The 15,602-nt window shown below is 46.0% G+C and overlaps 1 protein-coding gene across 1 annotated transcript in view; it reads left to right on the top strand.

The window, feature by feature from the left end:
• SLC1A2 (solute carrier family 1 member 2) overlaps nt 1–15,602 on the top strand; it is a 98,746-nt gene that overhangs the window by 51,144 nt on the left and 32,000 nt on the right. Inside the window, exons 4-6 of the mRNA XM_055547761.1 lie at nt 1,183–1,433; nt 6,329–6,497; nt 10,810–10,936. Coding sequence (XP_055403736.1) covers nt 1,183–1,433; nt 6,329–6,497; nt 10,810–10,936 — 547 coding nt within the window. The remainder of the gene's footprint in view (nt 1–1,182; nt 1,434–6,328; nt 6,498–10,809; nt 10,937–15,602) is intronic.

Genomic DNA, 15,602 nt, shown 5'->3' with positions numbered 1-15,602 from the left:
GCTAGAACCACTTCCATTTTCCCAGACTTTGGATTTTGTGACCCATAATGTATTCATCAGGGGCTTCCCTGATGGCTCAGAGGTTAAAGCGTCTGCCTGCAATTCTGAGACATGGGTTCGATCCCTGGGATGGGAAGATCCCCTGGAGAAGGAAATGGCAACCCACTCCAGTATTCTTGCCTGGAGAATCCCATGGACAGAGGAGCCTGGTGGGCTACAGTCCACGGGGTCGCAAAGAGTCGGACACGACTGAGCGACTTCACTCACTCACTCGCTCAATGTATTCAAAAGAGATTTTGAATACATAGGGCTACCAACCTTTTGTTTCCCTAAGTGAGGACCTTCAAACAAACAAACAAAAAAAACCCAGTATGTACCAGCATCACCACTTCATAAGGAAAGGATTTCTTAATACTTAAGAAGTGGGAAGGACATAATCTCAGAATCAAAAATTGAATAGGGCATTCAACTTTCACTATCACAGGCTGAAAAAAAATGTTGTCACCAACCCGTTTATAAACCCTGGACCAGACGTTCTCCAACTCTTCCCAGTTCCTTCTGTGCGTCTGATCAGTTGCTCAGTCGTGTCTGACTCTTATGACCCCCATGGACTGCAGCCCACCAGGCTCCTCTGTCCATGGGATTTTCCAGGCAAGAGTACTGGAGTGGGTTGCCGTTTCCTCCAAGGGGTCTTCCTGACACAGGGATAGAATTGTGTCTCTTGCCTCTCCTGCATTGGCAGGCAGATTCTTTACCACTAGTACCACCCTCTAGAATCTCAAAAATATCCTTGGAAAATTGAATCGTAAACTGTGGCGTTGACCTAATATTCAGTTGAAGGAGGTTTAATTAATTATTAATACATTTGAGTAATACAAAGCTGGGGGTTGGTTATAGGTATGCATGCCAAGTAGCTTCAGTCGTTTCCGACTGTTTGTGACCCCATGGACTGTAGGCCGTCAGGCTCCTCTGTCCATGGGGATTCTCCAGGCAAGAATACTGGAGTGCGTTGCCATTTTCTCCTCCAGGGAATCTTCCCAACCTTGGGATCAAACCCAGGTCCCCTGCATTGGAGGCGGAGTCTTTACCACTGAGCACCTGGGGAAGGTATAGGTATGCAGACAGGGGCAAGTAACAGGAAGAGAACGGAACTAATCCTTCTGGATTTCTTTTTCTATCTAGGGTTGTCAGGCCTGGATGCTAAAGCCAGCGGCCGCTTAGGCACGAGAGCTATGGTGTACTACATGTCCACAACCATCATTGCTGCGGTGTTGGGGGTCATCCTTGTCCTGGCCATCCACCCAGGGAACCCCAAACTCAAGAAGCAACTGGGGCCTGGGAAGAAGAACGATGAAGTGTCCAGTTTAGATGCCTTTTTGGACCTTATTCGGAATCTTTTCCCTGAAAACCTTGTCCAAGCCTGTTTTCAGCAGGTAACCCAGAGTTCTGATAGTCTTGCTTCTCCAAACTCCTAAGTTTTGAAGGTGATAACTTTGAGACTATTTCAGCAAACCAGCTGTGGGCAATAATTTGTTTCATATTTATGTCTCTGCCTAAGTGTGGGGGATCCTCTGGGGCAGAATTTTCAGATAGGAGTTGCTTAGTCTTTTTTTTTTTTAACTTCCATTTCTTTTGCAGTACTTTTAATAGCATTTAGCTCTGGAATCTCTCTTCTTTTTCCTGTTTGTCTCTTTTTCTTCTTTTTGGTTCTTGTCTCTGTATCATCCACAGGCACATTTTTATCACCCTTGCCCACAACCCTCTAGAGTACCCAGTGGTTCTCGATCTTAGCAATGTAGCAAAACCACGTGTGGTCCATTTCAAAATGCTTATTTATGTTCTACAGAATCAGAATCTCCAGAATGGGCCCAGTAATTGGGTATTCATCAAATTAATACTTGAGGGTATTTGTCAAAGTAATACATGAGGATTGTAGAAATTTAAAAAATTTTTTGAATGCACATAAAGTAAAAATTCAAGTCCCCATGTCCCTTCCCTAGGCTACTCATGTTTCCTCCTATAAATATATATATATATATAAATATATATATAAATATATATATATATATATATATTTGTCACATATATGTTGTGTATGTGTGTATAAAATAAAAAAAAATCAATCTGGGAATATTGCATCATACATACGGTGTTACATTCTACTTTCTTGTTTAACAGTGTTTTAGTGTCATCTCTTTTTCTGTTGCTGTGTAGTATTCCTAAAGGATAAATTCTAGAAGCAAAACATGCCCTGCCAAAGAGTTGATATTTTGAATTTGCTGATGTTATAAAAAATGGTCCTACAAAATTTGTAGCAATATATACTCCTGCCAACTGCATACACGCATATCTGTTTTTTTAACACACAATTTTTTAAAAATGTTGATTCTGCTGGGTATGTTACCGGCCAGAGTTCTTAGACTCTAGAAGTTGATAAGAGGTCAGACGAGAAATTTAGGCAAGGCTTTATTTGACCTCAGGCTGCAGCTGGAGGGAGTGAGAACAAGTAACGGCTTCTCTTGCTCTGTCCCTGAATGTGTGTGTGTGGGGGGGGGGCGGGGGGTTGGGGGAGTGCAGGGGCGCAGGACAAGCTGGTCCCTTAAATTGGGTGAGGGTAGGGTAGTCCAAGGGTTAGGCCAGTAGGGTGCCTTGGGTGGTCTGCCCACTTCCTTGGTGGTGCTGTGTGCAGGGGTCGTGCCTGGTACCCTGCTTCTGTTCCAGAAATCTCAGAAGTGGCAGTTGGGTTTTGGGTCTTTTTGCGTTATGTTGTTCATAATCTGCCTCATCTGTGCATGCCTGCAGTTGTCTTTAGTCCCTGAGAGCTTCTTTTTACTGTTGCTTGAGGAGACCTTTGACCTGGTGCAAGCATGGCAGCAAAGGGTCCTGGGTCCCGGGTCCCAAATCCCAGCCTCTCTCAAGTAAATCCCCTGAGTCAGCTGCCCAGACCCCCCTCAACAGACAGCCAGCCTGTTGTCTAGACCCAAAGTTAGTTTAGGTTAGAATATACCTCAGTTCCCACTAGCCCTGGTTGGAAGTAAACTAGAACTAAGGAACCTCCTTCAGCCATTTCCAGTAACTCACAGAAGAATAAATTTAGGAAACAGGTTACAGAGGAGAGAAGTCTGTGTTCCCAGCTGCCCTCAAGGTGCCATTGCCACCCACTGCTATGCCACTGCACTCTGGATAAATCTGGAATAAGGTCTCTGCCTTCCAAGGCCACTTTGGATGGCTCACTTGCAAGGCTCACTTGCACTTGTATCAAGGAGCTATATTAAAGGAAACGTCCTGCGCAGGAGAAGTGGAGTGGGGAGGGACCAGAAACCGACTAGGGGACTTCCCTGATGGTGCGGTGGACGGGAGTCCACCTGCCAGTGCAGGGGACATGGGTGTGGTCCCTGGTCCGGGAAGATTCCACGTGCCACGGCGTGGCTGAGCCCATGCGCCGTGACTGCTGAGTCCGCGTGCTGCAGCTACTGAAGCCTGAGTAACGTAGAGCCTGTGCTTCGCGAGAAGAGAAGCCACTGCCACGAGAAGCCCTCACGCCCCAAAGAAGAGGAGCCCCAACTCACCACAACTAGAGAAAGCAGTGAAGACCCAGTGCAGCCATAAATAAATACATTTAAGACAATAAAAACATTCTTTGTCCTGCAAGCAGTCACAGATTAAAAAAAAAAGAATGAAACAGGCTAGGGAAGGGGTGCTTCCGGGTACCCTCTCTCTAATGCCCCTGCCCCTCAGCCAGCCTGTTTAGAAAGACGAGCTTGCTGGCTTTGGGGCGATGGACACAACCAGGTGCCAAGTCTATTCTTAACGTTTTGGAAAGAGCTCCCTGGAGCTGGAGCAGCTGGAGGCTGAGCCAGTAGGAGACCTGGGGTGGGAGCAGTATCGGAGGGAGGGGAGAGGGACAGATTTGGGCTTCCCTCCGATACTGGATCATGACCACCCTCCATGCAGGAAGGAGCCTCTTTTCATCTGAGTGACTGGGGCAGGACGGAGAAGCAGGCAGGCCCCCGGAGCTGTGGATGTGAGCTAGAGGGGAGTTCTGTGGTGTCAGCCATGCTCACGCTTCCTGAGCTCTCCGGTCGATGGGCAATCTCAGCATGTTGCTGCCCAGAGCAAAGGGCACTGGGGAGTGGGGGGCAGCACCAGGATAGAGGATCGGGCCATTCCCTGCCCCGCCCGGCCCTGGGTCCACCCCTCCGCTGGCAAAATTCACATGAGGAGTGAGCTCTTCGTCCTCCAGTGAAGCCCAAGGACATGGTCCCTTTGGGTTAGGACTACCAGGAAAAAAAAAAATCATGTGGAATATTTTACCTCAGGCCGAGGGAGGGTGCAGATTTCGTAGGCCAGTCTCCAGGCAGCCCAGAGGAAAGGGAGCTTAACCCACGGGCAATCCCAGTGGCTTAGGAGGGTCTTGAAGAGGGTTGGAAGACAGAGAATGCTTAGACGGTGACATGGCATTGCCAGAAAGAAAGGCAGAGAACCCCATCTCAGTGGTAGCATCCTTAGCACCTGGCCTCCAGCTCAAGCCACTCACCTGTGCTCTTTGGGAGCTGTATTTTGGAGTTAATAGAACTCACTTTGAATCCTGGTTTAGTAACTACTAGCTCTCTGTCCTAGGGTTACTCAGCCCTGTGAGTCTTGAGGGGCTCCTGTTGACATAAGAGGTAGACAGATGTCGCATGAACATGGTATACCTGGCCACCTGATCCTGGAGGCCAACATTCATTCAGGCCATTGGCCATGGTGGCGCTAGTGGTAAAGAATCCGCCTGCCAATGCAGGAGACTCAAGAGACATGGGTTCGATCCCTGGATCAGGAAGATCCCCTGGAGAAGGGAATGGCAACCCACTCCAGTAATCTTGCCTGGAGAGTCCTGGGGACAGAGGAGCCTGGCAGGCTACGGTCCATGAGGCCACAAAGAGTCGGACAAGACTGACATGACTGAGCACACACATGGCCATTACTCCTTTGAGCTTTAGCTTTTTTAGCCTTCTCAGAATAGGCCTGTATTTGGCTATGGTCCCCACTTTGTCTCCAGGCACATGACTCTGTTGTCCATGGAGGCGTCCCTTCAGATTCCCCCCTGCATTCTCCCTTTGGGCCATCATTGCCCAGGCCAAGGGGGCTGTGAGCTGCCTGCTCACATTCAGCCGGCCTGCTCCTCTCCCAGCACAAGTGCATGGGAAATTTATATATAAATTTGTCAGGTTGGAACACAGAGCACTGTCTCGCCCCAGGGCATGTAGGCTGTACTTCCCTCTCCCAGTTAGGAGAGCCGATCTGTTCAGCTTTGCTTACCCTTGGGCTCAGCTGCTGGAGGATTGTGTCCATATAGTTTAGCAGGCAGCACAGGTGGTGAAAGAACTCGGGGGTGGTCAGTGCATCTGAGCTGAAGTCCCAATAACTGTATGACGTCTGACGAGTCACTTGACTTCTCCATGCCTCTTCCGCATCTATTCACGCTTCAGCCATCTGTCGCCTACTACGTGCCGGCACTGACATTCTAGGATTCTGCACGCCTTCTATTTTCATGCCCAGGGAGGTAGTGATTCTCTGGGCTCAGACGTTGAATTTTCACAGCATGCAGAGTGCCTGGCACCTTTGAAAATAGGATGGCTGCCCCAGATGTCGAGGAACAGCTTGAGAGCTTCTTAGGGGACTGTTGGCCCAGAGTTGCTTGGGGAACATGGAGCAAGTCTTGGTATCATTGCCCGGAAGGAGAGGCTGTCTTCCCACCTCACACCTCCCTGCTGTGGTGGCTGCTGGTGGCTGGCACATCTGGCAGCCAGATGGAAATCTCCAGCAGAGCCAGGCTCTGGGAGGAGCCCACATGAAAGTGGGCCTGTGAAGACTCCATGTGACGGAAACCAGGCATAGAGAAGCAAATCGTGTGGGTCATGGGGTCCTAACCCCACCAAGACCCTCCTATTCCTGGCCAGATCCAAGACCCATCACAGGGGCCAGCAGGTCATCCAACTGGGTTTCATATTTGGTATTGTCTCCCTGGGCATGAAAGAAGTAGACAGGCGTCCCTCCGCTCAAAGCTTGTGTCCCATTACTGACCATACTGCTCATAGTAATTACAAGAGAATGTTATAAATCCTGTCCCTACCATGGGATGAGGACAGCCATTTCTCACCTGTATTTGTGCCTTAAAGCATCACTCTGTCAAACACAGACATATAAAATATTCCCCAATTTTATAATCTCGTTTATGACATTTCTTATTTTTGACATGTTAGGAATTTAAAAACACATAATTGGCTAGGATTTTGGTGATTTTAACAGCGTCTCATCTTTATGTTCTTTTTCCCCATCCCATTAGATCCAAACAGTGACGAAGAAAGTCCTGGTGGCCCCCCCATCAGACGAGGATGGCAATGCCACCAACGCTGTCCTCTCACTGTTAAATGAGACTGTGACCGAGGTTCCGGAGGAGACCCAGGTGGTCATCAAGAAGGGCCTGGAGTTCAAGGACGGCATGAACGTCTTAGGTGAGTACCCTTGTCTTCATCTCCTTGTGGGAGACACCTCTGCCGGGGCCCCACGGCTGGCCTTCCCGGTTTCCTTCTCAGAAAGCCAGTCGCCCTGCTGTCCTGTAGGTGGAGCAAGAGGCTTTCTCTGGGGATCGATTTGAGGGTAACTGGGACTGAGAGCTGAGATGAAGGGCAAGGGAGAAGGCAGGAGCAATACCACTTGGGGGTGTGGGGACTGGAGTCTGAGAAGGAGAGGGACTGACACTCACGGGGCACTTCCCCCGACTTTCTGCCTGGTGTTGGCCAGTCACTTTCTCTGACTCTCCATTTCATGAGGTTACACATCCGAGTCTTTCATTTCTTTCTCTTCTAGCCACCCTTGTGTGAATCCCAGGACTGTGTAGGCATAGGAGCTGTCCCGCCCCAGTCCTCACAGTCTTTTAGAAGGCAGTGCTTTTAGAAGTGGAGAGTGTTGCATTGGTGCTAAAAGGAACTTCTCAAAAGGAGAAGCTTTTGTTTTCAAAGCTGGGATTCCAGGGAGCCCTTTCCCCAAGTGTGGAACCTTCTGAGCATGCCATCACAGGGGTTCTTGGACTCTGCAGTTAGACCGGTTTGGATCCTGTTTGGATCCGGTATCGGCCATTCACTGATTATCTAGTTGTGGACAGATTCCTCTATGTCTCAAGATTCATCTGTAAAGTGGGCATGGAGTTGGCATTTCTCTTGTAGATCATTGCGAGGATTCAGTGAGATTGTGCATGTGGGCCCAGGGGTACGTGCCATGTGCTTTCTCATGTGAGCTGCTCTCGTCATTAAAGGTGAGCTGCTCAGTAGGAAAAACCCACAGAGGATACTCCCCGCTCAGTTGACTCCCCACCCACCCCCGGGTCCATTCTCCCCACCATAACCCAGTCTGCTGCTAGAATGGTGTTGCCAAGCCAAGACAGAGGGGCATTTGGTCATAAGGTACGAGAAATGGGAAATCTATGTGGAAGAAATATGCTGATCCATGCAGAGGGAGCTTTCTAAGGATTTGAATGAGAGCTCTTTAGAGAAGATTGAGCTCACTTTGTCATCTAGGAGATCAAATGCCCTTGTCTCTTTGGTAGGGGTGTCAGATAATATACAGGGTGCCCATTTCATGTGAATTTCAGATAAACAACAGATAGTGTTAAAGGGTTATGTCCCAAATATTGCACCGGATATACTTGTATTTAAAAAATGCATTCTTTATCTGAAATTCAGATTTCATCTGGGAGTCCTTTTTTTCCCCCTCAATTTGGTGACCGTACTCCTTACTCAGCCAGAATGGTTGACTCAGCAAGATTGCCCCACCACTAAAAAGTGTCTTTTTCTTTGACCTGGCAGGAAGTGAGAGTGAGGGAAGAGATAAGCAGACCAGGTTGCCAGGCAACAGAAGATCAATAAATATTGTTGACAATCAGTGGGAGGCGAGAGGAGGAAAGAGAAAGTGGGAGGGTTCCTCTGAGGAGAAGGATTTGCAAACACCCTCCACATCCAACCTTGAGTGGCTCTTCTTTGCCACTGTCTGGATATCTGGGGCCCTTTCAGGCATTCCCAACTCCCCTTGACCCCCCACGACCCACGGTCAATGTGGCCCCACCGTTTTGTACTGTGGCCATGAGTAATGGGGTCAGGGCTCTGGAGTGAATCATTCAGAAGACTTTTTGTGGTCATTTCCAAGGTCTTGGTGGATTCTGGGAAGTCACATGACCTTTGGCTGTATTGGGGAGTTTCAACACCATTCAGGACTCGCTCAACCCCGTGACCAAGTCTAAGAGGGCTTTGTTCAAATGCAACACTGGCTGTTCCAGTGAGTGAGTTCAGTGAGGCAGTGTTTACAGAGGGAAATGACAGGCTGGCCATGGGCTTCTAAGTGCAGATTGAGGCCCTGAACAGCTAAGGGAAGTTAGACTGTTGAGAAACTTCCCATTTATAAATCATGGCTGAAATAAGGTTCTTTCCATGGTCTTCCAAGGCAGAGATGGTGGCTTTTTTTTTTTTTTTTTGGTTTTTGTTTGTTTTTTGGCTTTGGAAAGTCCCGAGGATCAAGCATTGCAATAGTGAAGATAAAAACTCCGGTTCCAGCCTCCCACTTCTTTAAAGACTCATTTCTCTACTCCCCAAACCTCCAGACTACTCTGGGCTTCACTTCAATTCAATCCCAACCACTTAAGTCAACTCCTGTGAGAGATTACTCCTTTCAACATCTCTTTCTCTTATACTCATGGAGATGGACAGTTTCTGCTGACCCTGCCAGGGATGCTATTTTATTCTAGTTCTTTGGAACCTTGAGACCTTGGGTATTTTCTCTTAAAATTTCCAGATGGAATTAAGCATGTGCCACTAGCTATTCTCAGCCATGATATTCACAGACTATCACTCACCATACACCTAGAAACCTCCTCTCTGTGGGTTTGAGATGAGCCTAAATTTGATTTCCTCTGTTACTGCAGAACTAGGTCACTCTAATTCTAGGTCACACTAATTCTCATTAAGCCTTTGTGTTTATGGCCAAAACTGACTTGTAAGTCACTAGTTAATCTTTCTGGCTAAGAGCTGAAAAGGGGGAAATATTAAATATCATGGATTAAGAATTTCAGTGCAAGTGCTAGATTCTTTTTTCTGAAGAAGAGAAGGTCCAGCAAAGGATAGTTGAACAATCTGGGTTGATACGTACTTGGTATGAGAAATGAATGGTTTTGGTAACTAAGGAAAAGGTAAATTCAGAAGTTTGGACAGAAAGAATTTTCCTCTAAGAGAATCAAATCATAATGCTATAATTTACCTTGATATGGCTCAAGACTGTGGGCATAAATGGACACTATAGGAAACTGGATATAATAGGGAGGGGCTAGAAATAAAGTCTGCCAAAGTGGGACAGAGTAGGTGTAGGGAAGAGGAAGGGGAGAGAGGGAAGAGTGGATGGCCCATACTGCAGGGCAGAAAATAAGTCCTATGGGCAAGCAAGGGCCTGTTGCCAAGGGAACAATGACATTTGTTTATAGTCCATGCAAGTCATTAGCATTGGAACACGAAGATTGGCAATCACAGATTGGTAGTTGAGGGGCACATGATGACTGGTTATCAGAAATCCAGAGACACCCCACCCCCCACAGGCAGTATGGGGACATCTGTTAGCCATGGAGTGCACCCCAGACACTGGGAGAGTCTGGGTGAGGCTCCAGAGTGAGATGCTGAGGAAGAGGGGTGGAGGGAGTGATGGCGGAGAGAATTTTCTGGGGAGAGAAAAGCTGGGTCTTGCCTTGGAGGAACTAATATATCAGGCAGGTTTCCAGGACAGATACTCAGAGAATGAGGCAAAGGCAACACGGAAATAAGATCCAAGGTTGGCGGTTGGTCTTGGTCCAGGACTTAGTGCAATTTGACGCTGACATCAAGAGGTGGGGACAGGGTTCCCCAGACCCTCCTGGCCTGGGATTAGATCGACCCTGGGAGCTGGGGTGGGGCTGCACTTAGATGGAAGTCAAGTGACATCAAGTAAAAGGAGAAGAGGGCCAAGGGGCTAGGAAATAACAAAGAGTATATTCTAGTTTTATGATTCTGAAAAAAAAAAAAAAAAAGCACACACAATAAAAAAGAAAGTGTTCTAACCGTTTGGACCATGGAAAAAATGATGATGAATTAATAAATAACAGGTTAAAGCCAAACAAACTGGGTCATCTGGGGTTTCCCAGCTGTTTTGGATTTCTCATTGCTTTCCCTTTGATTTTTCAAGATTTCTTCCTCCTTCTCAAATAAGCAATAGAAAAATAATTTCATGTTTAGGATTTTCCTAGAGTAAAACATATACCAACCATGCATTAATTTGGGATAACACCAAACTAATATAGACATAACCCTGGCAAAGACTGAATTGGCTAATTGGTCTCTACTCTTCTAATATTGGCTCCAAGGTCTGCATGATAATCCCCAAGTCCCAACAAGCCTTTCTTCGTTAATCTATGTACTAATGGAATCTGCTTACACATGACTTCATAAGTGAGGGGGGAGGGAAGAGAGAAGAGAGTACTTTTTAGTTTGGAATGAAAATGAATTCATTTTCTCCAAGGAACTAACCTGCTTATAGTTCAACTTGCTCATGTGGAAAATATTCAGGAAAGCCATAATTATGCAGGGGAAAGGTATTTTCAGTGTGGGACGTAATACTTCTGTCTTTTAATGCTTAGCCAGTGGTGAGAATGTGGCTTCATACCTCTCAAGTTCGTAACACAGGGGATGGTTACAAACAAGAAGAAAACACGTATCTTATCATTTGTCCTTTTGTGTTCTGTGATTCCCCCAACAGGTCTGATAGGGTTTTTCATTGCTTTTGGCATTGCCATGGGGAAGATGGGTGAGCAGGCCAAGTTGATGGTGGAATTCTTCAACATTTTGAATGAAATTGTAATGAAGTTAGTGATCATGATCATGTGGTAAGTGGATCTGTTCTTACATCATTGTGGTGGGGTGTGAGGTGGTCGTGGGGTCTCCATAGGACCCTGAACCCTCCTAGCAGGAAAGAGTGAGCAGGCATGAATCAAGGAAAGATTTCTCTGGAAAGACTTTGAAAAAAAGGAATGGAACTCTCTTTTTTGGAACTTTCCATAGATAATGAGCAGGAAAACTATAAAGCCTGTGGGCCAGATCTTATCTGCCATTTGTTTTGTGTGGCCTGTGAGTTAAGAATGGGTTCTATGTTTTTATTTTGCTGAAAAAAAAAATCCAGAATATTAATAATCACAACACGTGGTTATGCAAAATTCATATTCAGTGCCCATAAATAGTTTTGTTGGGACCCATCCTACTATTTGCTCATGTATTGTCTAGGGTTGCTTTTTGTGCTAAAAGACAGAGTTGAGTAGTTGTGACCAAGACTGCGTAGGCTGCAAAGCCTATAAAGTTTACTGTTTGACCCCTTACATAAAAAGTTCACCCATCTCTGCCCTGGAGGAAAAAAACACACACATACACACAAAACCAAAAAACCAAAAACCAGACAAGCCAGAAATATCAATCAGTAATAGTGAATCTGAGCAATATCAGGATACACTACACTAAGATAGGGCCAAGATCCCAAGGATGTGGCATGACCCAGGGTGTGTGGAAGAATCACTTCTCCAGTATTCTGGTGTCCAAAATGAAATGCCTCTTAGATCTGGGTTCTCATGACTCATACAGAAAATGAATAAATAAATAAATAAAAGAGGCAGTTCTCAGGCCATGCAAGAAAAAGTGCCATCACACTGGATTAAGTGCTCTTGGAAATCTGGTTCCACCCTCTAGTTTTACAGTAGAGAAAGCTGTGGTCCAGAGACGCTAAATCTTGATTCTTTAACATTGTCATGATCACCATGATCTTTATGGCTTTCCTTTTATCTGCCAAGAGTCATGAGAGTGCTTCATACCTCTCAAGTGTAATCCCCACAACACTGCAAAGATGGTATTATGGTTCCCAATTGACAGAAAAGGCAATTGAGGTTCATGGAGGTGAATTAACTTGCCTAAGATTATATAGCCAGGGAGAAGAGGAGCTGGTGTTTATACTGATATCAAAGTCTTTGGTGTGTACGTGGGGTGGGGGTTTTGTTGTTTGAATCATGTAAGTGGTATTGTCTTCACTTCATCTCATGTGTGTTTATGGTCAGTGGTTCTGAAGTCTAGGGTAGCCCAGGACAGCATAAGCTTCTTCTCCTTCACAAGGGATCTGTGTCACCTCCAGTTACTGGAAATTTCTTGTGTTCAGTATCTACCAGATAGAACGATTTTTACATGTATTCATTTCAGATCCCTACAATGGTCCTGTATGCCTACCTGGGAATAAAGTAAAACCACTCTTAGACCAAACAACACGTGTGTTCTGTTTGCCACGGGAATTCTGGGTTACAGAGTCCTTCACTCTGCCTGTTCCAGCCCCCTGCACCTGCCTCCCCAATCCTCCTCCACTTTCCTTCCCCTGAAATTCCACCTGTTTCATCTCTTCTTCCTTTTCTTGGCCCTTACTTCCCACCTTACAAGGGCAAAATCTGTTCTCAACTTGTATTTTATCACCAAGCACAGTGATGTGCCTGTAGTAAATTCCTACTAAAACTTCAGGAACAAGTGGGCGAGCTGAAAGCCCCAGGGTCTCAGATCAAGAAGATGTTCCTCATGATTTCATGAACCATAGTTAATAGTTCCGGTCTGTTCTGATCATTGCTTTATTGACTTTGGAAACACGGAAAAGATTCTCATACAATAGTGTGTTCTTTTCAATTATTGTATTGATTCTTCAACTTCCCAGGCAAGGCTAGATTTCTAAATACTTCTTTTGTGTGAAGATTTAAAGTCACACACAATGTCATGCTGTAAAAATATTTTAAAATATCTTTTAAGGACTTCTCTGGTGGTCCAGTGGTTAAGGCACCGTGCTTCCAATGCAGAGGGCGTAGGTTCGATCCCTGGTTGGGGAACTAAGATCCCACATACGCATGGCCAAAAAAAAATAGTCTTTTGTCTTTTGAATCCATTCTGAGCTTGCTGAAAGTTTAATAAATGGTAATATGCAAAACTTCCTCCAGCCCAGCATTTCTCATGATGTACTCTGCATATAAGTTAAATAAGCAGGGTAACAATATACAGCCTTGATGTACTCCTTTTCCTATTTGGAACCAGTCTGTTCCATATCCAGTTCTAACTGTTGCTTCCTGACCTGCATACAGGTTTCTCAAGAGGCAGGTCAGATGGTCTGGTATTCCCATCTCCTTCAGAGTTTTCCAGTTTTATTGTGATCCACATTGTCAAAGGCTTTGGGTCTGTCTAGTCAAAGCTATGGTTTTTTCCAGTAGTCATGTACGGGTGTGAGAGTTGGACTATAAAGAAAGCTGAGGGCTGAAGAATTGATGCTTTTGAACTGTGGTGTTGGAGAAGACTCTTGAGAGTCCCTTGGACTGCAAGGAGATCCAACCAGTCCATCCTAAAGGAGATCAGTCCTGGGTGTTCACTGGAAGGACTGATGTTGAAGCTGAAAGTCCAATATTTTGGCCACCTGATGCGAAGAGCTGACTCATTAGAAAAGACCCTGATGTTGGGAAAGATAGAAGGCAGGAGGAGAAGGGGACGACAGAGGATGAGATGGTTAGATGGCATCACCGACTCAATGGACATGGGTTTGGGTAGACTCCAGCAGTTGGTGATGGACAAGGAGGCCTGGCGTGCTGTGATTCATGGGGTCGCAAAGAGTCGCACGTGACCGAACGACTGAACTGAATTGAACATGCAAAGCAGAACAGACCTCTTAGTTTTAAACATTAAAGATCTGCCTTTACTTCCTAGAATTCCTAGCAAAGTGAGCACCCTCAAGTATGCAGCTCAGTTTTCTTTACTATGATTCCAATGATGTGGGTCGTGTATGAAAATTCCTTCCTTCATCCATGCCAGTGTCATTTCCACTGAGCCCTTGAAGCAGGAGGAATCTTCTAGGAAATCAAATGAGTCATGGGATAAAGTGTAGCCTCCCTTCTCCCCAGGGATGGAGTGGGTGTGGATCAAAATGTTTCCTCTTCACTGAAACCAAAACTCCTAAAGATTTACCATCATATCCCTGGAGATGAGCAATTGTGAGTCAGGAGCAAGGCCTATGGAATGGTTTCTGACAGCTGCTTGGTTACCACATCCAGCCCAGCAGTCTGGAGGGTGTAATATGATGTGAGATGTCAATCCTACACATTTATTTCATTCTTCAGCTGCCTTGCCAGCAGTTGATAATGATGTGTATGAGAAGGTTCTGGATAAAACAACCAACCAAGTCTTAACTGACACCCTCAAGGCTTAAATCATCAGAGTTCTTCTGTAGTCTTCTTTATGCAATAGTAAGAACAGTAATAATAGTTAAATAACAAACTAGTGCTGCCATATGACCCTACAATCCCCCTCCTGGCCATATACCCCCCAAAAATATGATCCGATAGGATACATGCACCCCAATGTTCATTGCAGCACTGTTTACAGTAGCCAAGACATGGAAGCAACCTAAATGTCCATTAACAGGTGAATGAGCAAAGAAGATATGGTATATAGGTACAATGGAATATTAGCTAGTAAGGAGAATGAAATAATGCCATATATAGTAATATGGTTCGGAGAAGGCAATGGCACCCCACTCCAGTATTCCTGCCTGGAAAATCCCATGGACAGAGGAGCCTGGTGGGCTGCAATCCATGGGGTCGCTGAGGGTTGGACACGACTGAGCTACTTCACTTTCACTTTTCACTTTCATGCATTGGAGAAGGAAATGGCAACCCACTCCAGTGTTCTTGCCTGGAGAATCCCAGGGATGGGGGAGCCTGGTGGGCTGCTGTGTATGGGGTCACACAGAGTTGGACACGACTGAAGTGACTTAGCAGTAGCAGCAGTAATATGGTTGGATCTAGGGATTGTCATGCTGAGTGAAGTAAGTCAGACAGAAAAAGAGAAATATCATATGACATCCCTTATATGTGGGATCTAAAAAGAAATGATACAATTGAACTTATTTAGATAGCATATTGAAAAGCAGAGACATTACTTTGCCAACAAAGGTCCATCTAGTCAAGGTTATGGTTTTTCCTGCGGTCATGTATGGATGTGAGAGTTGGACTGCGAAGAAAGCTGAGCACCGAAGAATTGGTGCTTTTGAACTGTGGTTTTGGAGAAGACTCTTGAGAGGCCCTTGGACTGCAAGGAGATCCAACCAGTCCATTCTGAAGGAGATCAGCCCTGGGATTTCTTTGGAAGGAATGATGTTGAAGCTGAAATTCCAGTACTTTGACCTCCTCATGCGAAGAGCTGACTCATTGGAAAAGACTCTGATGCTGGAAGGGATTGGGGGCAGGAGGAGAAGGGGACGACAGAGGATGAGATGGCTGGATGGCATCACTGACTCGATGGACGTGAGTCTCAGTGAACTCCGGGAGTTGGTGATGGACAGGGAGGCCTGGCATGCTGTGATTCATGGGGTCACAAAGAGTTGGACACGACTGAGCGACTGAACTGAACTGAACTGAACAAAACAGAAACAGACTCACAGCCTTAGAGAATGAACTTATGGTTCCCAGGGGGAAGAATTGGGGCAAGAGATGGTTA

This window comes from Bubalus kerabau, chromosome 15 (assembly GCF_029407905.1).
Source record: "Bubalus kerabau isolate K-KA32 ecotype Philippines breed swamp buffalo chromosome 15, PCC_UOA_SB_1v2, whole genome shotgun sequence".
NCBI classification, from domain to species: Eukaryota; Metazoa; Chordata; class Mammalia; order Artiodactyla; family Bovidae; genus Bubalus; species Bubalus kerabau.
This window is presented reverse-complemented; position numbering and strand designations above follow the sequence as displayed.